The sequence below is a fragment of the Panthera uncia genome, assembly GCF_023721935.1.
Source record: "Panthera uncia isolate 11264 chromosome C1 unlocalized genomic scaffold, Puncia_PCG_1.0 HiC_scaffold_3, whole genome shotgun sequence".
In the NCBI taxonomy this organism is placed as follows: Eukaryota; Metazoa; Chordata; class Mammalia; order Carnivora; family Felidae; genus Panthera; species Panthera uncia.
This window is the reverse complement of record NW_026057584.1, coordinates 95,820,077-95,844,780: the sequence shown is the minus strand read 5'-3', so window position 1 is coordinate 95,844,780 and position 24,704 is coordinate 95,820,077. Positions and strand designations below refer to the sequence as shown.

Here is a 24,704-nt window from a genome sequence, read left to right as displayed (position 1 = left end):
TCTCCTAAGTCACTTGTTCTGGGTCCTTAGAAATGCTTGAGTACTTGGTGCCCAGGGGCCTGTTGCCTAGCCAGACATTCCTCAACAAAGAGTTTCCCAGATGCTCAGAGGAAATAGCCTGGTGTCCTGTGGAATACCCATCCCCTTCAACACCGATCCCCCTGATATAGGAGGCCCCCCTCTCCCTATGCACTTGGTGCCAAGATGTCAGCCTAGGGCCATCACCTTTGCATGGGTGGTTTTCTCAGGATGGCTCCTGATGCTCTGTGCTAGGGCATCTCAGCACTGTTTAGTTTATGACACAGGCATGTAAAGGACATTCTGGGGAGAGGAGGGGGCCTCTAACAACCCACTCAAGCATCTCCTGCCACCTTCCCCAAGTCCTTTTCTCTCTATTGCAGTTTCCTGGGACTGTGAAGCTCAGAGGCCATGCTGTCCCCAGGCTCGTTGCAGACACTGCCCTGTAGTGCCCATACCTCACCTCCTGGGGGATCTGTGTAGCTCAGAGCCCCTCCTTCCCTGCCCCTGGACAGGATCACTTGCTCTGTGACACACAGGAAAGGTCTGGGAGGATTCCTGCTTCAGGAAGCCTTCCCTGCCACTCTCCTGTGTCTCTAGGAGCCACGTTTGCTTTATTTTGCTTATGCCCAGACACTTGACATCACCCCATATTTTCCTCTTTATTTCTCTGTCACCAGTGGGTCCTATTGAACTCATCAAACTACAGCCTTTGCATTTTTGATATGTCCATTCTCCAGAGAAATCTGGAAAGGCCTACTATGCAGCTCTTCTGCTTCAGTGGTTTTCTTTTGGCCACAGCTGTTACCTGGCCTCAGTCCCAGCCCCCAGAGCCCCTCTCTGAGCTGCCACTGGAAGATTTCCAAGTTCCTGCCTGATGTCCAGAGCTGGCCAGCTGAAAGCTGGTCCCTGAGCTCCAGTGAATTCCCTTAGCTCATTACCAAAGTGTCTCTCAAATAGCACATTAATAGGGGAAGAAGAGTGTCATTGGCTTGCTGCAGATGTCTGTGACTTAGAGCTTACAGCTCCCTGTGCTGGTGTCTGGAGTGGCCATTGCCCAAGGTCTGAGCAGGATGGGTGTATCAGGTCAGCAGCACATTCTTAATGGTGATAAGTACTGCTTTGTTTCCAGTTGATTCATCCAAAGGAGGCTGTTTTGTCATCACTACCACCAGATATTTGTGGGACAGGCAGTGCCTGCGAGGTATCTTACCACCTGTAGTCCTGGCCACATGGCTCATCTATTCTAATACTTGCCAATTTGCCATTTTTTGGTGCAAACGGGGCAGTGGGGGCACAGTAGATTGGATGAGTATGGTGGGGGCAGAATTAAAATCTGGCCCCAGTCTATCTAGCTGGTGTTTTTGGTCAAGTCTATGTTGTCTGTTAAGTGGATTGAATGATGCCCAGCTTCCAAGGTTATTTTGATGGTTGGATTTGTAAAGCCCCTGAGCTGGGACAAGTCAATCCATCATGGCCTTTTGGTTCCCTCATTCTAAATAAGAAGGCTGCTTGTCTGTTTCTAGTACCTTCCATGGAGTCCAGTGTTGGAGAGGCCCCATCACAGAGCTCAGGCTGGAGACGAAGGGAATATGCATTGAAAGGACCGCTCCTCCACCCACCTCTGCTCATGTTTACTGACCCCCCCTCATCCTTGGTTGGGGAGAGGAGTGGATTTCTGTTTGGGGAGAGTTTTCGGAGAGGCTTGCTCTGCCACCCAGAGAGCAGCTGGTGCCCACTGGGTAGATGGGGAACCATCTGTACAGAGTTTCAGTGATGTGCCTGAAGGCACACAGGTGGAAGAACCCAGCACCCTGGACTCTATATTCTCAGACACTTGGAGGAAATCCTGCAGTGGGACCGAGGGAAGAATAAAGAGGATGGTGGGAGAAGGGAGAATGGGGGAAAACATGGAGATGATAAGCTTGTGTAGGTGCAGCTTTAAAAGAAACAAAGCTAAAGCTTATGAAGGAAGCTAAACTATTCCTTCCCTACATCTCCTCATCCCATCCTCCAAAGAGAGGAAGGCAAAAATGATTCAGTGCACAAGCCCTGGTCTGGAAATCAGAGTGTGGCAGCAGATTTAGCCCCCGCTCTACCATTAACTAGCTGTGTGACTTTGGGCCAGCCTCCTAACTTCTCTGAACCTTTCTTTGCTCATTTCCTCACTCAGTCTCCTCCAGAAGGCTTGATGAGAGCACCTGTTGTCTCTTCTAGCTGTAAAATTTCCTGTGACCATTCAAGCAAAAATCCCAGAGCTCTGACAGTTGTGTGAATGCTCTGAGATGGGAAGCCAGCAAGATTACCTTAGGAGACCTGCTGCCTTATTCTTCAGCCAGAGAAGGCTCTGGAATGATGGAAAAGCCTGGGGCAGCCTGAAGCTGATGCTGGTGTAGAGGAGCAGTCTCCCACCCATCCCTTCCACTTCACCTCCACCCATGCTGCCCAAACCTCTTTTACCTCCCAGGGAAGCGCCTATGTAATATCTCAATACTGTGTGTGAGAGGAGGTCACAAATAACCAGGGTGACTGTCTCAGTCAGTGTGCATGGCCATAACAAAATCCTGCAGACTGGGGTGGTTTAAACAACAGAAATTTATTTTTCTCACTATTTGGGATGGTAGAGGTCCAAGATCAAGAGGTCACCAGATTTGGTTTCGTGAAGTTTTTCTCCTTAGCTTTCAGATGGCCACCATCTCACTGTGTCCTCACATGGTCATCCCTCTGTGTTCCTTTAAGGATACCTGGTCATATAGGATCCTAATCCCACTGTAATTGTACCATTTTAACTTAAATACGTCTTTAAAGACTATCTCTAAATACAGTCCCATTCTGAGGTATCTGGGGCTAGGACTTCAACATAGGAACTTGTGGGGGGCAGGGCACAACTGAATCTATAACAGTGTCTGTGACATTGTTCATGCTGGAATTCTTTTAAAAAATATTTGAGTTTTTAATTGAAATATAGAATGCACACCAAAAGGTACACATCTTAGAAGCTTACAGCTTGAACACATTGACATAAACAGATTAAGAAATAGAGCATTACCATTACACTAAAATTTCTCCTTGTCCCCTTTCACTTACCCCCACAAAGGTAACCATTATCCTAACTTCTCCTACCATACATTAGCTTTTCCTGATTTTGTACTTGGTATATACAAAATCATAGAATATATAATCTTCTGTGTTTTCACTCAACATTATGTTTGTAAATTTCATCCATGTTGTAGGGTATGTTTGTATTCTGTTGATCCTCAATGCTGTTGCTGGTGTATAGTGTCCCACTGTGTGAATATTCCAGTTTATATGTTCTACCATTGATGAGCTGCTTCAGTTTCCAGTTTGGGACTGTCATAGACAAGTTGCTATGAACATTCTTATACATGTCTTCAGGTGTTGGTATTTTATGCAGTTCTGTTGCCGTATACATAGGAGCAGAGTTGCTGGGTCATAGGGAAGGCATACATGCAGCCTTAGGAGAGACTGTCACATAGCTTTCCATAGTAGTTACAAGTTTTAGTCCCATAAGCAGCTTATGAATGTTATGATTTATCCATAGCCTTGCCTACACATGTTTTATATCTCTTTGTATTTTCATTTTAGCCATTTGGTTCAGTGTATGGAAATATCCCACTGTGGTTTTAATTTGTGTTTATCTGATGATTAATACTGTGGAGCATCTTTGTATTTGTTTATTGGCCATTTGGTTCTTTTTGTGAAGTGTCTGTTCAGGTTTTTTGCCCTTTTTCTTTTCCTACCAGATCATCTGCTTTTTTCTTGTTGTTTTATAGGAAGACTTTACACATTCTGAGTCTCCTTATTTGGGGACAATTTTGAGAGGAAAACAGGGGAGCTAATAATAACTAGGTGTGACCAGTATTGGAAGCCAGGATCATCTTAGGAAAAGCAGGCAAACTCCAGCAAGCAACACACAGTGGGTTTGAGTTTTAACAAGATTTTAAAAGGCAAATAGGAAGACACCAATGGCTCATGTGAGGTGGAAACAAAAAGAAGAAGAAAAAAGTTATGTTTGTAGTACATGGCTTTTCAGGGCTCTCAGTTCCCTCTTTTCCTGTATCCTCCTGAACATGCTTACCTTCAGATTCCAGTATTGGAGGGAATTTTTATTGCCATGTGATGCTGATTCAGCACTTAGCTTTCTCTCTGCCCACAATGTGCTTTAGGGTCATTAAACTTGTGACATTTTATGATCCTCTTAGTCCAATCTCTGATTTTATTAATGAAGAAACAAATCTTAAGTGGTTAAATGACATTCCCAAGGTCACACAGCTGGTTGGTTGGAGAGCTGGGACTAGATCGCAAAGTTGCAGTTCTTTCTTCAAGGGCATTTTGATGTCTCAATATTTAAATCAGCCCATGTGCAAGGTCACTGCAAGGAATTGATATCTGTTGAAATACTCGGTGGGAGGGTGGAGGGAGGGCACAGACCTGGAAGTCAGAGGCTCAGCCATCAATGGTGTGAGGTTTGCCATTCACCTTCTGTTTTCTCATTGGTCAAATAGGACTTTACTGGAATGTCCTCTGATACACCTTCCAACTTTAAGTCCTGCATCCAAAAATATTTTGCATGAGGGAGGAAAAAAGGGATATTCAAAAGAAGGTTTTTTGCAACAGGAAACAAGTAAATAAGTATAGATTTCCTATGAAAGGCAAGGATTGGGTTGCCTTAATCAATAAAGAGAAAAGAGAGAAATCAAGCTTCAAGTAGATCAAGTCCCAGTGGTATGAGTGGTGGAGAGCAGCCACTGCTGCCTCTCACTTTCTCTTTTACTTCAAATAGGCCAAAGAAAATGTTTGTTTATAGGAGAAAGGGTTCAGGTTATACTTGAGAGACTGAGTGATGTTACCTTAGGAGGTTGAAGAATCTCCTCTGTAGTTCACTAAATTAAAGACATTTATGTAATTGAGATTGTTATGGTTGGAAATAAGAGAAAACCATTTTAAATTGGCTTAAGCAAAATATGTGTAGAATCCAGACTCAAATAATTTTAGAAACCCATCCTCCTCTCTCTTGCAAATCTTCACTTTGCTTTCCTTTGCGTTGTCATCCATTTCAGGGAAGACTGTCCCATCTTAGGGTAGTCATGCCACATGCTTATAAGCTTGTATTTTTCTGTTTTAGCAATTCTAGCAGAGTATTTTTTTCCTAGTGGTTTCAGCAAATGCCCTAAGACTGGCTCTGATTGGCCTGATCTGGATCCTTGTTCATCACTGAACCAGCTACTGTAACTCTGATTGTCCATTCCTTTGTTATCTCTCTACCTTTGGGTTGGAGAACAGAGTCAGCTCCCAAAATGAATTTCAGAGATTGAGTCATGGATGGACATTTGTTCCCCAAAGGACTATCAAGGTTCTCTTCTGGAAGGAGGGAAGATTAATTCTAGGCAGACAGAAAAACTAATGTGTACTTTACCACCTGTGATAGTGTGATTTATAAGAAATACACGTGGTCTTTGGAATTTGTCAAGTGAGGAGAGCAATCAAGGTATCTTCTGTCATGTTTATGAGGTGACTTTTGGAAAGCATCTCCTGATGGGGCTGGTTGCCAGCAGAACCAACTTTGTGATTAGAGGATTGGAACTTGCAGTCCTACTCTCACCTCTGTGAAGAGAGAGGGGCTGCTGCAGATTAAATTATTACCATCAGTGATGGATGCAATCAATCATGCCTCCATAAAACCTGGAAAGGATGGGATTCAGAGTTTCTTGGTTGGTGAACACATGGAAACAAAAGGAGAGTGGTGCCCCAGAGAGGGCATGGAAGTTCCATGTCCTTTCCCTCTACCTTGTCCTCTGCTTCTCTTCCATCTGGCTGTTGCTGAGTTACGTCTTTTTATAATAAGCTAGTATCTAATAAGTAAAATGTTTCTGAGTTTGGTTAGCTGCCCTGGCTAATTAATGTAACCCAAGGTGAGAGACATTGGAACCTTGAATCTATAGCCAGTTGGTCAGAAGCACAGGTGACAACCTGGGCTTGGGACTGGCATCTTGAAGTAGGGGCAGGGGGCAGTCTTATAGGACTGAATCCTTAATCTGTGGGACCAGATCTATCTTCAGGTAGACAACATGAGACTTGAGTTGAATGGTTGGGCACCTCACCATAAAGTTAATGCAATCCACATGCAATGGTATGCAGAATACCATGTTCCAGGGAGGATGGTGGCAATGGTATTACTTTGTCTTTCCCTCCAACCCAGGATTCTAGGAAACCTAGAAGGGAAATAATATTTATTGAGTAACAATATGCAAAATATTGACATATAATCTCATTTCCATTGGCTATATATGTATGTGTATATATTTGCATATATATGCATATATACATATGTGTATATGTAATACATATATACATACATATGTATATATGTATTACATATATACATATATATTTGCAATAAAAAGAAACGATAGCAAGAAGTTTAAGTTACTTGCTCCCCAGGATCATACCACTCATGAGTGAAGGAGCCCAGTTATCAGCCAAGTGTTCTAATCCTAAAACCACCATCAATGAACAGTGCTATTTTCTAAACTGGGGCTTCAGTGCCTCAGGCTGTGAAAGTCCTAAATGTCAGAGTGAAAGGCAGAGTCTGGGCTGTAGGAAAGGAGAAGGGTCAGGCTGAGGTCCTGCTCCTTTCCTAGCAGCTGGACAGCCTTGTGACCTGAGATGAGTCTCTCCTGCTGTGGACCTCCCTTTCCTCATCTATAGTATGGTGGGGTTGGACATATCTGTAAGGTTGCTGCAAAGCCAAGTGTGACCAGTCTGTGATCAGGTGAAGAAGGGTGCCTGGCCATGCTGGCTCTGGCCTGAGCAGACACATCCTTAAGGGGGCTGTGGATTTACACTGGGGGGCTTCTGACCACGCTCAGTCCCAGCATGCACCAGGTCACGCTGGTGCCCCACACCACCTAGTCTCCCCCTGGTGCTTTGATTTTTCCCCCACCTTAGATGTGTCCCACAGTGTGTACCCACCCCCTCCACACACATTGGGACTTTGCTCCAGGCCATGCCAGTGCCTCACACTCCCCAGTATCCCCCTTGTGCTTTGTTTCCCCCCAACCTTAGATGTGTCTTGCAGCATGTGCTCTCCTCACCACACCCGTCTGGACCTGCCAGTGCACACTCAAGTAGAGCCTTGCCCTACAAAGCACTTGTTCTCAGAGGAGTTCGAGAGCTGAGGCCCAGAAGCCTCTGCCACCCTCTGCATTCCAGCCTGCCTTTCCTGGGTTGGGCTGGTGTGCTTGAGGGGCTGTTTGGTCTCCTGAGTCTTTCTTCAGCCTCTGCCAGACTCACAATATGCCCAGAGACTTGTTGCCACTTAAAGCCTGAGAGATTTGCAGATTCTAACATGGCCCCAAGCAGGGCTTTGGCAAGAGAGAGGAAGATTCCTGTTCTTCATCCACCCAAGACCAGTTGGGTGGTCTTCCTGGTGAATAATGGAGCTGTCCCAGTGCCTTCCTGCCCTGTCTCCAGGTTCTAGAACAACCTAGAGTCAGTGTATTTTAAGTGCATCTTCTCAGGTTGGGAGAAGTGGCATCTGATTTTTCTTCTATAAGTCCAAAATCATTTTTCTAAGTACCATTCCCTAAGGAATAAAATGGTGTGTGTGTGTGAAATCAGTGCAGTAGGGTTACAGTTTAGTCAAAAATTCAGGATAGGACCTTGGCATACATTTTAATGGGATTAAAGATTTTCATACTTTTAAGAAACATGTGTTGAGGGCTTACTGTGCTATGCTAGGCATGAGTCAGTGTCTAGAATATGTATGGCCTTTGCTCTCCAGTGATTACAGTAGGCCAGCTATGGAAATTCATCATTAAAGTAGTGTGGTTATAGGGTGCTTGAGTGTTTTAGTCTGTTAAATGTCCAACTCTTGATTTTGGCTCAGGTCATGATCTCTTGTTTTGTGAGATCGACCCAGCTGAGAGCACGGAGCCTGCTTGGGATTCTCTCTCCCCTCCCTCTCTGCTCCTCCCCCTGCTTGTGTGCAAGCACTCTTTTACAAAATAAATAAATAAACTTAAAAAAAAGTGTATTATCGTGCAAACAAGGACAAGGTCGGAGAGGTTCCTTCTCTTTGAATGGACAGGGAGCCTTTCCCAGAGGAGGGAATACTTGGTCAAGTAGGAGATTCCTGGAGTCTGTTGTGGGCAAAGACCTGGTATGTCTTGGAAATTAGGAAAGGTATGGGGCTAAGCAGGGGAGTGGTAAAAAGGCTCAGAGGACAGGCAGCAGGAAAGTGGGGAAAGATCGGGATGCTAAGTGATGCTAAGAAGCTTGTACACTGTAGCACAGGCCACACAGATTCTGATCAGCAGGTCAGTGCTGGGGCCTGAGATTCTGCATTTGTAGTAAGCCTTCAGGGGATGCCATGGACCACAGCCTGAGTGGCAGGAGTGAAGCCATTTGGCTATCACTGAGGACTTTACATAATGAAATTATTGTAATCCTTAGAATTTATATCCCTGGAAATCCTAAAAAGTATAAGAATCCTGTCTAATTCATACAACATCCCTGTGAAATGTGATTCAGATCACCCATAATTTTTTTTAGATGAGACTCCTGGCATACAGGGAAGTTAAACTAGAGTCTCACAGGTGGAAAGGGCCTCAGATAATCTAAGATACACGCGTATTTTACAGGAAAGGAAACTCCTTTGTCATCTCTGAGGTTTTGGGGGGGTCTAAAAGCCCAAGTTTCTGATATTTGACTGTGTAGCTCAGTTAATGCAGGTCCTTGCAGACAATGGTTAGATTCAGATCTTCAGTCTGTCCTGGGAAAGGTCCTGCACTTGCCTCCCTCTCCTGGGCTAAGCTGTGGGAATGGGTGTGGGACTGCATCTCTGGAAGAGAGGGTTACAGACATGGACATACAATGCTGGAGTAATGTACTTAAATTTGTGAGTATCTTTGGTTGGAAGATGCCAGGTTTTAAGCTTCCGGTCTTTTACTCATTTTCTTTGTAACCGGTATCAAACCGATTAAGTGTCATGTATGTCACCATTTTTATCAGTTAAAAATAGGGATGGCAGCCCCCACCCATCTACCTCACTACATGGTTAGGAGCAGCAAGCCCTGGCAGGTCTTCCCTCAGGTATTGTGCACGCCTATGTGCCATGTGCTGTTCCAGTCACTGCAGACCTAGAATAGGACAGAGCCAGCTCTAACCCCATGGAGCTCACATGGCTGAGAAGACAGACACAAAAGGCACATATTCCAAGTTAAATACATCAGAATGTAGAGTGTGATCAAGAAGTATGGGGCAATGGGGGCTTAAAACATGGGTCTAAACTGGAAGTCTCAGCTTGTTGGAAGAAGCAGTCTTTTAGCAGTGACTAAAAAATGAATGTGAATTAGAAAAATGAGGGGAAGGGAAGCTGGCTGGGTAAGGGCTCTGAGTCAGAAGGGGTTGTCTGGCTCTAGGAAATGAGAAAGTGTCAGGTGTTGGAAGGAGACAGAGCGAGCAGAGAGGGTTGTGTAAGGAGAGCCCGAAGGAATAAGCCAGGTAAGATCCTATAGGACTTGTTAAAGACTTGGGACTTTATTCTAAGGTCAATAATATGCCATTGGAAAGTTTTCAGCAGGGGAGTGATGTGAACTTTTTAATTTAACAAGATGATCCTGGCTCGTGTGGAGAGTGGTTTGGTCAGGAGTGATTTTGAACAAGACCAGTCAGGTAGCTGGTCCAGGCATGAGAAAATGGAAGCCCGCATTAGGAATGGGATGGGGAGAAGGGAATAGATGATGGAGGTATAACTGATAGGCTTGGGGACTGAGTATGGGAATAAGGAGGAGGAAATACAATAGAGAGACTTTCAGGTTTCCAGCTAGAAAAACTCAGTGAGTGGTGGAAGAGTTTATTAAGGTTGGGAGTAGTGGAGGGAGGGCAGGTTGGATGAATGTATCTCATTATAGGTGCAGATGAGCTATCCAAGCCTTGATGTTGAGTAGGCTGTGGATGTCTACCAAGGCTGGCAACATTGACTTGGGATCGCATTATCCAAAGAGATGGTATTTCAGGGTAGAGGCATAGAGGAAGTGCCCACCTTCTAGATGGCAGAGATCTGGGGACAGTATCTAGAGGTGCTCTGCCATTTGGTGGTCAGGTGGAAGAGACAAGTGAGATAACAGATAAGGACTAGCTTTAAACATGAAAGCAGGATGTTACTGTTGGGCTGGATTGGATTTAGTGTGTATAATAATGTGCATCTTAGACAGTTACTGCTACACTTGGATAGGAGAGCTCACGCTTCATTTTCCCAAGTCTACAAGGCTATTTCCTCAAAGTTTTTTTTGCCCCTATGAAAAGAAAAAACCTACCAGGAGGGATTTATTCTTATCCTGTCATGCAACAGTAATTTCATTTTCAAATCATTAACAGGAAGGCATCCTTATCTGATCATTCTTGATACAAAACTCTATCTTAGAAGCCTGATACCATCTCCTCAACTCCCCCGAGAGCTTTACTGATTTTCAGTTGAGAACCCTCAGCTCTAAATAAGCCACAGTATAAGCCCAGCTCCTTCCTGAACCTCTTTTGGTATCTCTCCCATCAGCTGATTCCTTTTTTTTTTTTTTTTTTTTTTTGCCTCCTATCCTGGCATTTTGCTATAGATTGTTCCCAGAATTTCTTTACTAACTTACAAGATATGAGCAGATAATGGGGAGCTGAACTTACTTTCTAATTTACTTTGAAACAGAATTTTAGATTGTATTTATGAGGAGGGGAAGAGGCAGCCTGTGATGGGTGAGAGTAGTCTTTAACTCTGAATTTAAATGAGTCTTCATAGGAAAGTATCCTTCTCGAGAACTCTTGCTGTGGATAGGAGTGGGGGTGGGGTAGAGGTGCTTGCTTTCCATAACATAAATCCAGTCCAAAGCAGACCTTCTCTAGTCTAGCCTGCCACACTCCTATTCAAAGCTAGTTTGTTTCTTTGAAATCCACCAAGCTTTTCTCTTCATAATTGGAAAATGCTAAATGTAAAAAAGGCCCTTTCAAGCTGATAGCATGCCTTATCAGAGAGCTGTGTTGGGAAGGGGTGTTTATTTTTACTTATTTATTTTTAACCTTGTGGCCATTTGAATTGAAATACCTTAATTTGAGTTTGGGACTCGGAAAGCATTTGATCTCTGATCCCCCTGAGGGGTCCTGCAGCTGAGGGCAGTCTGCTGGGGCCGGGTGATGAAGAACACCAACTCTGGCTGCCTGGGTCTAACTTCTGGCCTGTCCTGGCCAGCTGTGTGAGTCTGGGCAAGAAATTTAACCTATCCACACCATCACTTACCTTATCTGTATAATAGCAACAAAAGTCAAGTAGTGGCCATCCAGTGGGGCTTAGTGTAAGGTTTAACTGAGCAAGTTTAAGTCAAGTGCTCAGAAGAGTGTCTGAAATACATATGCACTGTATTAATTTTAGCTGGTATTGCCTTCACCCTGGGGCAGCTGATGGGATTATGTAATGAGTAGTAGGAGCTGTGGTTCATGCAGTGCTGCTGTGCTAAGTCCTTCACGTGTATGCATGTCCTTGAGCTTTTCTTACACTAACTCCATGAAGTAGATATTGTTATTTTACCCATTTCACAGAGATGTAAGTTTATGATCACACGGCTGGTAAATAGCAAGGCTGAAACTTAAACCCAGGTCAGTCTGACTCCAAATCCCAGCCCTCACTCCCGCCACTGTACTAGAGCTTAGCCTGAGGTGACAGGGCCATGGGGCACTGGGTGTGGGTGGGGATGTGTGCTGGAGGGTGGAGTAGAGGATGGAGGAAAGAAGCAAAGATTCTTAGCTGAAGTGACCAGATGAACAGGCAGTCATGTAGCCTCCCTGCCACTTGTCATTCCTCCTGGAGAGGAATTGGGCAGAGACAGGGACTTGGGGAAGGGCTCAGGGCTCCTGTCTTCCTGGGATTTGAAATTTGTCCTCTCTCTTTAAACTTGCCTTCTGTTAGTTGTTTCCTTTATTATGGCCTCTACTCATTGACTCTCTTCTTGAAACCACAAATACCCATATGTAGCTATTGAGGAAGGGATAAGTGGTTCAGAGTTACAGAGCAGAGTGACAGAAGCTTTAAACCTAAGTACTGGAAAGAACTTTGACTAGGAAATGAGGAGACATAAGTCCTGGTTATCTCTCTGCTACTGATGAACAGGACAACCCTGCTAAAGTCATGGAATCATTCTGGGCTCTATCTATAAGTTAAGGATCAGAAGGTGTCTGAGATCTGGTGGATCTAGGCAGCCTTCCCCTGGATCTCTGATCTCTGGGAGCTATCTGGAAGTGATGGCAGTAATGGAGGTGATGGAGCCAGTGATGATGGTGGAAGTGGTGGCAGAGAGGGTGATGGGGTGGAGGTGGAGATGATGACTGTAGAGGAGATGATGGAGATAGTGGTGGCAGAGGTGAGGATGGTTGGTAGAGGTGGAGATGATGATGGAGGTGCTCATGGTCATAACTACAAAAAGCCCTTGTCTGGCAGCAAGCACTGCATTTAGCACTTTATTGCCACATTTCATCATCCCAGCAGTTGTTCTTAGATCCATTTTGTAGATAAGAAGCCTGAGCTTTAGAGAGGAAAGATGGGCATTCCTTGGTGGGTGGAGTTGCCCAGGTTGGATGGAAGCAAAGGCAGAGGTGCCAGGAACTATTGGAACATTAGTTCCTGCATAGAGCAGGAGGGGAGGTAGTTTGACCTTCCTTGTGTTCTCTCCCCAGATCCTCTGCCTCTGTGACCAAGTTGTGTCCCAGTGGAAATTGAGGGTTATAACTGCAGGACTGCATTCCCCTGGGGCCACACAGCATGTAACATAGAAAGTCTCACCACATTGACCAAATGCTCTTCTAGGTGCTTTCTCTTCATCTCCAAGTTATCACGTTGACTGCACACCTCAACCCTTAGGCTTTGAGTCTTGGCCTGCAGCTTCTCTGACAAAGACTTGTAGCATCTTCATGGGGGCCATGATTTATCACATTATTTTGGGACAAATGAATGTCCTCTAGCTCCTCTCTTGGTAAATGTGGCTTTTCTATAACCTGTTTAACGGGCTGACCCTCAGGCCATCTTGGAAAGAGATTGGGCAAGAAACACATTTTTAGTGTAGATCATCCAGGGATTGGCTAGTTAGCACAGTGGGGTGGGACACTAAAACTGTTGACCCCTGAAGGCCTTGGTCAGACTCAAAATTCTTCAACCCCTCTTTCTTGGGCTTGGAGGTTCTTATCTTGCTTAAATGAGAAAGTGATCCCTTCATGCAATTCCTACTGTCTACTTCTCTTCACCTGGGGATGGGGGATTGGAAGCATGAAGGCACCAGGCTCTGTGTTAGGAGGATTAGTACTGACCGCTCTGGTCAGGGAAGGTAGCTTCAGATTGATTGTGTGTACATCAGAATACACTCCAACACCTGGAACCTCCAACACTCTGCCTGCCCCCAACAAATGTTGATGGAACAATCAGTATGTAGCAGTTTTCTGTTGTGTGCTGAGGATACAACAGTGAAGATGGGGCATCCTGCCCCCATGGAGTCGATGGTCTCGTTTATGCTGTATTGTTATGATGACAGGGACAGGAGTAAAAGATGCTGGTGAACCTGTAGTAGAAACTTGACAGAGCCTTGTGGAGACAGGAAGGCTTCCTGGAGGCAGTGACACTAAGCAGAAACTTGTAGAATAAGAGCTGGGCAAAGCATAGGCAGTGGGGGGAAAGGAGGGGGAGGGAGGAAGGGACACAGGAGAACAAAGAGCAGAGGGTGGGGAAGATGTGGTCTGGGCCCAGGCATGTGCAGAGTCTTGGAGTCTAGGAAAGACACACTAAGGGGCTGCTTGCCTCACCTGGGCCTGGCCTGCCTCAGTCATAGGCACTCAACACCAGTTCTCCCAGGGTCTCCGTCTGTTGTGCTGTACCGAGGGGGCATGAGCAGGGAACGAGAGACGCAGGGGGAGATCTGCAGGTACTTTGGCTGGTCTCCACACTCCCAGAATGCCCGTGTTGCCTCTGCTGAACTCTTGGCTGAGTGCGGCTTTACTCAAGGGCTGTGTGGTTTTTGTGTGTTCTGAGGGGAAGTCGTGGCCAGTGCAGACACCATCAGACTGAGAGGCCCTGTTTTGGACTCCGAGGCTGTGTGAATTTAGGCTCCTCATCCACTTTGCTGGGGATTCTGCTGGTTCACCAGTACACTTAGCTCTTAAGTTTCTTGAGTGCTAGCATTCTGAGGCTTTCTCTACCATTTGCAGGAAACTAAATTCCATTAAAAATGGCAGGCTTTCAGCCATAAAAATTGATGAGTGTTTATAAGTGACATGGCCCAGGTATGTGAGTGGGAATGAGTTGATCCATTGAAGGGCGGCCTGGCCATCCCACAGGCTTAGAGGGCATCATGGCCCTGGTTCCCACCACCCACTCCTGTGCTGTGTGTTACGAGGCAAGAAGCATTTGCCTTCATCTGTCTTGCTGAGGAACAGCTTTTGGCGTTTGTAGCTACACCACCCATGGGGACTTAACCATCAGTAGATTCAGAATAGATTCTTTATATAGAAAGCCACACAGCTGCATACAATTGAGATCCACATAGAAAAATATTTATTCAGTGGATTCCAGTTGATCATTTAGCATGCATTAATAAATGAATAGAGGCACTAAACCACCACGCTGACTCTAAATGCTGTTTACTTTGAGTGCATGTGGCTGTCCTACAGCTCCCAGACAGCAGGGCTTGCTTTAGAAATATATATCTGCGATTGTAGCGATTTATATAGGTTTTTCCTTGTCCTGAAGCTTGTAGAGCAGAATGAGATGGATGTAATGCTTAGCAAATTGAAGGCCATTTTGGAATCTGGGTCTCTGGCCTCCACATGGTGGCTGGAGCCACAATGGGGACAGAGTCCTTTCATAGGCTCCATCAAGTAGCTGGGGCAAAGACGGGACATCAAACCATCTGTCTTCCTGGACAGAAGTGGCCATCTGTGGCCTTTACATCATTTTAAAGTTGTGGCCTGTGCCCTTCTCTGAAAACAAATTCTAACAGCTTTTTAGTCTTCTTCTAAACAAAATTTTTCAATAGGAAAGGGTGTAAGAGGCAGATGGGTTTAAACAATAATCACTAAGCTGACTAGTCACTGGAAAAGTGACTGCAAGTATTCAGGCAAGCCCTGGCAGGGTCAGAGGGCATGGGACGTGGAGTGGACTCCCAGTGGGGGTATGTCCAGTGCTTGGCCAACACCCAGGTCCCTCACATCCCATCAGCATTGCTTCCAAAGCCTCTCAGATTTCCTTTGGCAAGCCCTAGCAGTGCATGGTGACCACCCATCCAGGAAGCCACCTTTTAGCTGTTAGGAACTTGCCTGCTCCTGATGGAATCACCTTCTCAAAGCCATCCTAGAAAGTAATGGAGAAGGAGAGAAGGTGTGGGTGGGCAGTGTGGGTGGACAAGGGCTGTATATGGCCTGGTTTATGGTGACCTTAGGAAAAGATGGAGGGGAGAAAGAAGAAAAAGAAGAAAGGTAGGACCAAGGCAAGGGCAGTGCTCAGGAATGAGGGAAGGGGGTCTCAGTTATTATGAGTTCAGTCTGCACTCAGGAAAATGGGATGCTTCAAAAGGTGGCCAATGTGATAGTGATAGAACCACAAATGCCTGAGAACCCAGGCTCCACCTCAACTTGGGGTTGTCTTAGATAAGTTCTCAAATTGGAGTAAACATCAGAATCAACAGGTGGGCTTGTTAATTCCAGACTGCTAGGCTCCACTCTCAGAGTCTCTCATTTAGTAGATCTGGGTTGGGGCCTAAAATGTGTATTTCTAACAAGTTCCAAAGAGGTGCTAAGGCTGCTGTTCCAGGAACCCTGCTTTGAGAGCCACTGTCTCAGAGATTAGAGACTAAACCAAGGTTGGTGCTGATTGGGGCTCCTTGGATGGGACAAAGTCAGTGAGATCAATGTCTCAAACTGGCTAGCAGAAGCAGATTGGCAAACACAAAGATATAAATTGAGTAAGTGCTAAAACCTTTTATTGGATGTATTTGTCTTTCCCTAGCTCTTCATTCAACTAACCATATGCTTACTTTCCACTGACAATTGCTATTTAAATGTCTCTTCACGGGCAGCTGTTCCTCATCCTACTATATGCTAGTTGATTTATTGTTCACAAAACCTGATGGAGTGTTCTCTAATGGGCCTCATTTCCCAGTCTCTACCCACCCTTCATGTTGTTCTGGCTCTGGAAGCTGGCAGAGTCAGCTGCTATTACAGTCTTCCATCCCTTGCTCATGCTGTGTTTTTGCCTGGGTGCCCCTTTGCAGGCTACCTCTGACTCTCCTTTAATTTCCTGAGCGTTCACCCACCCTGGGAGGGTCAACCAGCTCTTTGCTTCCATAAAACTGTACCCAGATAGCTCTCATGACCCTTGGCAAGCAGTCACCTGGCTGTGGCTGCCTCTTCCTCCCCAGCCTTTAATCACTAGTGCTTAAGAAAGGGTCTGTAATAGGCCCCAGCTAATCAGGAGATGGCTGCTGAGTGAGTAAAGTCCAGAGAACTTGAATTAGAGGGGGGGGGGGGCAGGGGAGATCACTAACTCCTGCTCACTGTGGTCACAGTTAGAGAGAAGTGGACTATTGGGGCAAGAAGAGATGGAGAATCTATGCTAAACACAGAAAACCTAAATCATTCTCTACAACCTCCTCTGTATCCCAAGGCTTCAAAAATTCAGTAAAATGGGACCCTAACACCAAGTAGAAAAGCAAATCTTTGTGATTCAAATCACACAAACTACCTTGACTGGATAAAGATGGAATTTCCTGAGCTTTTTGGAAGCTCAGTATTTAGGAAGCTAAGTATTCTTTTCTAGCAGGTACTCACGTAAGATGGACAGTCTGATGGATACATGGAGTCCTTATCAGCTTGATCGCAAGGTCGTAACCTGGAGCATACCTTGTTTTCCAAACATGCTTCAGCTCCCTTTGGGGAAAGCTACATTTCACCTTCCTTTAAAAGGGGGAAAATATGTGCTCCAGGGCTTTGTTGTGTGCCTGTTTTTTGAGGAACCTGGTCCTAAAACTGAGTCCAGACAGTGTACAGAGCAGGTGTTGTGCTGACTTTAGCTAGGATCTGAGGTTGGCCTGCCTTGCATTGTATTCCAGATGGGGGATGGCCAGCATTTGGGCCTAAAACTGGAGTGAAGAAAACTACATTTAGGTAAAATGATGGGGGTGCCCCGTGGCTCAGCTGGTTGAGTGTGTAATTCTTGATTTGGGCTCAGGTCATGATCTCACGGTTTGTGGGAGCGAGGCCTGCACTGGGCTCTATGCTGACAGCGTGGAGCCTGCTTGGGAATCAATCTCTCTCTCTCTCTCTCTCCCTCTCCCTCTCCCTCTCCCTCTCTCCAAAATAATTAAATAAACATAAAGAAAATAGAATGATAGGCTTGTTTGTCAATCAAAAGTCAAATCCCATGTTCTGAGCCATAAGATAAGAGGTAGAGTCGTGCCACTCTGCCTTTGGAGATCTTGGGTGAATCAGCCTCAATTCCATCATTTGTAAGACAGAGGGGTTCTGGGCCTAGTTTCCATGGGAGACCTGCTCTCCCATTCTCCGATGACTCTAAGGTGACCTCGGGATCACAGGAACAGCTTCCTGCACTGGAAAGGTTTAGAAGGGAGAAAACAGAGCCAGAGTCAGATGTTAAGAATGTTGCCACATCCCAGGTGGCATAGCTTCACATTTTCCGCAGATGAAACCATGCAGGCTGACTCAAATGCTAGTATGACATGTTGTTGGCCATCTCTATTACTTCTGTTTTTTAAACAACATTACTTTGCCGAGAATAAATCTGTGTCATCGTCTAATGGCACCTGTCATTTTAGCGTAGTGATCACGGAGGACAAATGGAAGTACTTTATGTGGAAAAACAGATAAGCTATGAAGGTATTTCTTACCCAGAGGGCAAGGCTGTCTTCAATATAATACAGATCTATCAATAATATAGTTAAAACAGTTTGCCGACTTAACATGACTGGGTTCAGTTCACTGATCTTCATTCAAGTTCATAGTAAAGTTGTTTTTAACTGTGGGCTGCACATAACATACAGACCAAAGCATTATAGATTTTTCCAAATGTAAGTCCAAATCGAATGCAGCCAAACATAAATTTAGTCAAACCTTTAATATACTCTATTAAGGCATGAATGTAAGATTTTAAAGCTTTGTCTCAGAGTAGCTGGGACTAGAGCTGAACTAGTTGCACAAAACCTAATAAAAAATTACCTGGGACACGACAGTCTCAATGTCATCTCAATGCATTTTTTTTTTCAAATGTAAAAGTGAGCCATTACCTTATAAAATGACAAATTTTACAAGGGGGCTGGTTTGTTCCCCCTTGCTTCCCACCAGAGGCTAACTTCTATTACATGACCCATGGAGGCACATGTCACAAGTACCAGTGGTGGGTGCCTGTATGCCTAATCCTCCATTTTCCTAGAACAAAATTGTGTTTCAAAGCAAGGAGGAAAGACACCAGCCCTTTTTCCCACCTCTAGTTGTGGTGGGAGGGTTAAGAAACATATTAAAATAGATTTACCCTGTTTTTCTACTTTCTGAATGTGACTATTCAAAATTTTAAGTTGTAAGCCACCACAGTAGCTTACATTGTATTTCTAATGGTCAGTGCTGTTTTACATCCATTTTACAGGGTGGAATTATGGCTCATATTTACTTGCCTGCATTTTCTGTATTTTTCAAATGGAAAAAAGGAGAAACAATACTGTGTCGTTCAAAAAAAACACAGATGTATAATGGCTTTTGGAGCCTAGCAAGCCTGTGTCCTAGCTATAGGATGTGGGCAACTAACCTGAGACACAACTTCTTCCTCTGTACAATGAAGATAATGACAGCTTTGATCTCACCAGGTGATTATCAGAAGTGAGAAACACATAGGAAATAAACACAGAGTGCTTAGCACAGAACCTGGCAGAGGGAACACTCAATACATTATTCCTGGTTATGTGTCAAGACCTTTCTGATGCTTAATTGTTAACCTCTGTGGATTTCTAACTCAATTTCTCCTCTCTTGTTCTCCAAGTTCATATTTGCTATCCTACCTTGCTACTCTACACCCAGAAAGCAGAGATTTCCCCTTTCCTCATCACTGGAGAATCTTGGGTCTGGTTCCCTATTTTCAGCAACTTGTTTAGAGTAAGTTACCTCCCACTTATGGACGAGCTCATTTCGATTTCAGAGCAAAAATTTTATCCTGGCTAAAACGACAAATCAAGCTACAATTCTTCATCTGGTCTTCTGCCTTTCCTCATACCCAAGATATTTGGTCTTGCTTTTTACTGCACTCTGCTTCTTTAGACAGGAAGGTCAGTCAAGGACAACTGATGTCGGGTGTAGGGGGTGAAGGTAACCAGCATAAGGGTCACGCACATAGGAGAGGGCCAAAGAAAGGACACAAAAATAATGACTTTGTAACTTGCCCCACAGCCCTGGCCCCTTTCCTCACTGCCTTTCTTCCCTGGGCTTGAAAAGTGATGCTGTGTTCAACCAGAGTAAGTACAAGTGGGTTCTTGTCCCCTTGCTAGATTCTTGCTGCCTGAAGTATGGCCTCCCACAGGGGATCATAAGACACACCTAAAATCCTGTGCTCAATTTCCATATTCTGGGAAATACGTCTTCAGATTAAGATGGTTGTACTGATCTGAAATGCAGTGGTAGAGAAGAGAACTAAACCTTTGTGAAGACATATAGCTTCCCTAGGTAGGGGAAGCTTCCCAGCTGCTTCAGTTAATGAGATGAACCTTTCAGTCAGAACTGCTTCTGCTAAAAACAAGGAGAAGTAACTTATGAACCCACTTTGAAAAGTACACGTCTGGAAGCATCCTTGCTTCTCAAAGCAGTGGGAGGAAAAAAGCCCCCGCTTCCTTGTGCAAGTATTTAAACACAGAAAAATGATGATTTTTGTTCCCTTCCAGCAGCTATAACTAGCTGATTCAGAATATACTCTTGACTTAAGGTGATTTTTTTTTTTTTTTTTTTTTTTTTTGCTTTTTTATCAGATCAATACGTTACTTTGCTCATTGTATTTTTAGACTTATGTTCTCAGGGAAGCAAACACAAAGGAAAGAGATAAGCAAGTAAGTTTGTGTTTCCAGCTTGGGCTGAGGGTTGACAAGAGAAACGCTTAGAAATGATCAGGGGGTGGGGCGCCTGGGTGGCGCAGTCGGTTAAGCGTCCGACTTCAGCCAGGTCACGATCTCACGGTTCGAGCCCCGCGTCAGGCTCTGGGCTGATGGCTCGGAGCCTGGAGCCTGTTTCCGATTCTGTGTCTCCCTCTCTCTCTGCCCATCCCCCGTTCATGCTCTGTCTCTCTCTGTCTCAAAAATAAATAAAAAACGTTGAAAAAAAAATTTAAAAAGAAATGATCAGGGGAGCAGAGTTTCCAGAACCTTCTTTGCTGACAGCTGGGATTTGTGGAGGATTTGTTCAGGGAACTGGGTTATTTCCGGGGCAGAGAACATACCTAGGGCTGCTCAGCTACCAGGTAGGGCATGCTCAGGTGAGTGTGTGGGAGGGCGAACCCTGGTTGCATAGACATGGTTGGTTTTCCTGGAGCATTTATCAATGAAATATTTACTATGGATCAGAGGCAGAAAGGGATTATTGCCAACCATCGCTTCCTTGTGGTTTCCTAGAAAATACAAAAGTTCAAAACGTGAATGAATTTTCCTTATTATAGTAATCAAATTTAGGAAATGGAGGAAGTATTTCTGACAATCCAAAATACAGCTTTAAGATCCCAGCTCTCCACACAGGAACTTACTTTCTGGTGTGTTGGCTTCAGAGCAAAGAGCAAATGTTGTGCAGATTCCTGATCTTCCTTTTCTTGGATGTTTTGTCACTGTAGATAAATGCTCCTTTGCTCTGTCAGAGGTCATAGAAATAGAGATGGTGTAAGTTGGAAAGCAAACTTGTGGACATGCAAACATGTCCATTCAGTCAACTTTTGATCTCATGGGGTCACTAAGTGGTGTCCCTTCAGGGCGTGATCATTTACCGTAGTTCAGTGCCACAGGCAATCAGCACACTACTGGCTAAACTTTAAGGGGGTTTTAGATCTGTTGTCTGTGGGTAATTGTCTTTTTCCCCCATGAGGGTGAATAGACGATATAACTAAAAATTTCTAAAAACAGGGTGCTGTTGCAGATAGGAGCATGAGAATTACAGGTGTGCACACTGCACGGAGTAGACATGTTCAAAAACCATTCTCAGTGACAGGCTATTCCCGGTTTTGTGTCCCTTGAAATTGAATGCAAAGTCAGTGTCACTAAATATGCTTCTTTGTTACAAGGGACACTGTTTCCATTTGTCTTGAAAATATCACTGGGTTGTCTTTATGTAGACATTCTTTGAAATACAAATATTGTTTCACCTGATACGACATAGGGTATACATCTATTTCCTTAAAACAAAATGACAGATTTTACTGGACTATATAAAATGCTTTCTGGATACACAACAATGAAAACTTTTTTTTTTTTTTTAAATGAACAGCCATCAAAAGGTATGCATAAATACTTGAAAGCATTTAATGGTCTTTAACACAGTCAACTCCCCCAGCCTTGAAACACACTGTTCGATTCTTTTTTGCTAGTGGCAAAAGAAGCAGTCGAGCACAACACTGAAAAATTGGTAGCATTTCCTGGCCAGTAAGCACAGAGCTGGGGAGCTAAATATTTTGTGGCTTTGATTGTTGTTCTCATGCTGTTTGTGTCGGTCTCTCCTTTTGCCTGCTCAGGGTTGATTGTTGTGACCTTGGCTGTCTGCTGGATGCCTAACCAGGTGCGGAGGATTATGGCCGCAGCCAAACCCAAGCACGACTGGACAAAGTCCTACTTCCGGGCGTACATGATCCTCCTCCCCTTCTCCGACACCTTCTTCTACCTGAGCTCGGTCATCAACCCGCTCCTGTACAACGTGTCCTCGCAGCAGTTTCGCAGGGTGTTCGGGCAGGTGCTCCGCTGCCGCCTGACACTGCCGCACGCCAACCACAGCAAACACCTGCGTGCCCGCGTCACCTCTGCTGCGGACAGCGCTCGCTCGGCGCGCCGCCCCCTCATCTTCACCGCTTCCCGGTGCAGTTCCTCTGCAAGAACTAACAAGGTTTACTTGAGCACTTTCCAGAACGGGGCCGAGCCAGACTCCAAGCCCCAGCAATTGAGTCTTGAGGCAGCAGAACCCAACGTGCAGATGAAACCACCCAACTCCGCCGCAGGGAATGGTTTTCAGGAACATGAAGTGTGAATGTCAACTATGGAAGCCTTGAGGACTAACCGGCGCCCCCAATGAAAGCAACATGATCCTGACACACGCAGTGACAAAATAAACCATGCCCCTATGAGGGACAGGAGTGGAAGCGAGGGGTCTTGGAAAAAATGGATGCCTCCCTAAGTGTCTTCCAGGGACTGATTCTGCCAGCCCGGCCTTGCCTCTGGTAATAGGGGACAGACTTGGACTCCCCTCTTCCCTTCAAGTACACACTGAAAAGTCAGACTGAATTTATTCAGAGCTTACAAAAACTGTTTTACACAGAGCTCTTTGATTTGCAAAGGAACTGAAAGAAAGAGAATACGCTCCCTCCCAACCCACAAAAAAACGACACCCAGGAGAAGCTTGGGGAGCAGGGGGAGCGAGGGCCTGAAGGACAATGCAGGAGGGATGAGCATCTCCAACTTCAGCAGTGAGCCAAGAGGAGGGCAAGTTTCAGGAGCAGGATGGTGGTGGGGAGCCCCGGCCGCAGGGTCAAGGCAGAACTGCTCCGTTTCTTGGGCCGGGGCCCGTTGCAAAGTGGGGTGTTGCAGCAGCTGATGCACACTGAGTTCAGTTTCCCAGGGGAGCAGAAGGATTGGTACCCAGCGGAGGCGATGAGGCAGGCTGCTGAGGAGGCACAAGATTTGCGGTACATGATCCCTGCAATACAACCCAAGAAGTGGGGTTAACTGGAGTGGGCCAAGATTCAGCTCCTCCTCATTCCTCCCACAGCCCAGCTACTTGGTGGGACCAGCAAGGTACTTTTGGTTGTTTCACTGAGCACACCACCCCCCCCCCCCACCACCAAAATATAAGTGATGATGGCTTCTTCACCATACAGCTCCAGTAACTTTTGACAAATTGTTCCAAAAGCTATTAGATATTGGTATCAGCAATGAGCTATTAAAATCAAAGTTCACTTAAAAAAATTCACACACAACTTATATTTGCCTTTTGTTGTTGTAACTATCTCATGCCATGGAGAATGAGATGTTTATTATTTTATAAGTGATACAGAGAAAGCTGTCATCTATGTGTTAAATCCTAGAGTTCCCTGAACTAATTCCCATGAGATCCCTACTGAAGGGGCCCTTATTTTTCTGAGGTTTCAAGGTCCACTAGAGTCACGGGGTCCACTAGAGATACTGGTTACAGGAAATAAGCTTTGCCCTCAGAATATATGGCCACCTGCCTAGTTAGCATCCACAGCCACCATTTAGTAAGGTACTGTGAAGGCACATAAAGGAGCACATAGGACACATGGGAATTGCAGCATAGTCACCAGTTAGGTTATCTTGACTAATCATTTAAGTTATTAAAGCTGGAACCTTAATTCAAATAATACTAACTTCATTTAAAGGCTTTCCTGTGTTCCAGACACACTACAGAGGGCTATGGTGTTCTAGTTGATTTATCACTACAGTAAGCCTACAAGGGAGATCCCCATTTCACAGACGGGAAGCATAAGGGCAAGAGAAGTTTACAAATTTGCCCGAGGTCACACTACTAGAAAATGGAGAAGTTGGGATTTGAACCTAGAATTCTGACTCCATTCTATCCATATCCTTACTAGTATACATACCAAAGTAGCCAGCCAAGAAACCACAAAAAATGTTTTTTGGGGGGGAGGGTGGGGTGGGGAGGGGGAGATAAATAATATGTCTTACAAAACTGGGCTTGGAAGTGAATGGCTTTAGCTTCTGAACTTCCCCGCACACCTGAGGGCTCCAGCATATTCGACCAGTAGCCGGGGTCCTTATTCTCTGACTCCCTGCAAGGATGTGTGTTTGCAGGCAAGGCTTTGGTTTGTGCCTCCTTCATCTGCCTTATGAATTGTTGCTTTGGGTTATGGAGAAATGGCAAAAAACTGAGCTACTTCAGACTTCCAAGTGGGAGGTTAAAGAAATACTTTGGAACATACAATTTTAAGTCATTTTTGTTCTAGAACTGCACATTTGAAAGGATGGATTTTCTAACACTGATCGAAAATCCTGGACAGTAGCTGCTCTGGTAAGATTTATCAGGTAAGATAAAGTCCACACAGAGGGTGTGTGTGGGAGAGGTGCTGTATGATTTCCAAGAAACCTGCTATGGGGCTTTGCCCATTTATGGATTTCCCAAAGTTTCTACATTTTCTATCCATTGCCCATTTTAGGAAATTTTACTGTCATTTGCTAGTTCAACTTCAATAAACTTTCTTCAAGTGAATTGTAAAAGTTAAAAAGAAATAATATATTTTTCACTGTAAAAAAAAAAAAAAAAGCCCAGGGAGATCAGGTGGAAATGCCCCCTGACCAGATAGTTGCTCCTCAAAGGTAACCACTCTTGCCAGTTTGGAAGGCCTCCTTCTGGGCCTGTTTCTATATTTTATA

General features: G+C 44.9%; 1 protein-coding gene across 1 annotated transcript in view; it reads right to left on the bottom strand.

The window, feature by feature from the left end:
- Positions 1-21,810: 21,810 nt before the first annotated feature.
- LYPD1 (LY6/PLAUR domain containing 1) overlaps positions 21,811-24,704 on the bottom strand; it is a 37,431-nt gene continuing 34,537 nt past the window's right edge. The window contains exon 3 of the mRNA XM_049615718.1: positions 21,811-22,992. Within this exon, the coding sequence (XP_049471675.1) occupies positions 22,757-22,992 (236 nt within the window). The 3' untranslated portion in view covers positions 21,811-22,756. The remainder of the gene's footprint in view (positions 22,993-24,704) is intronic.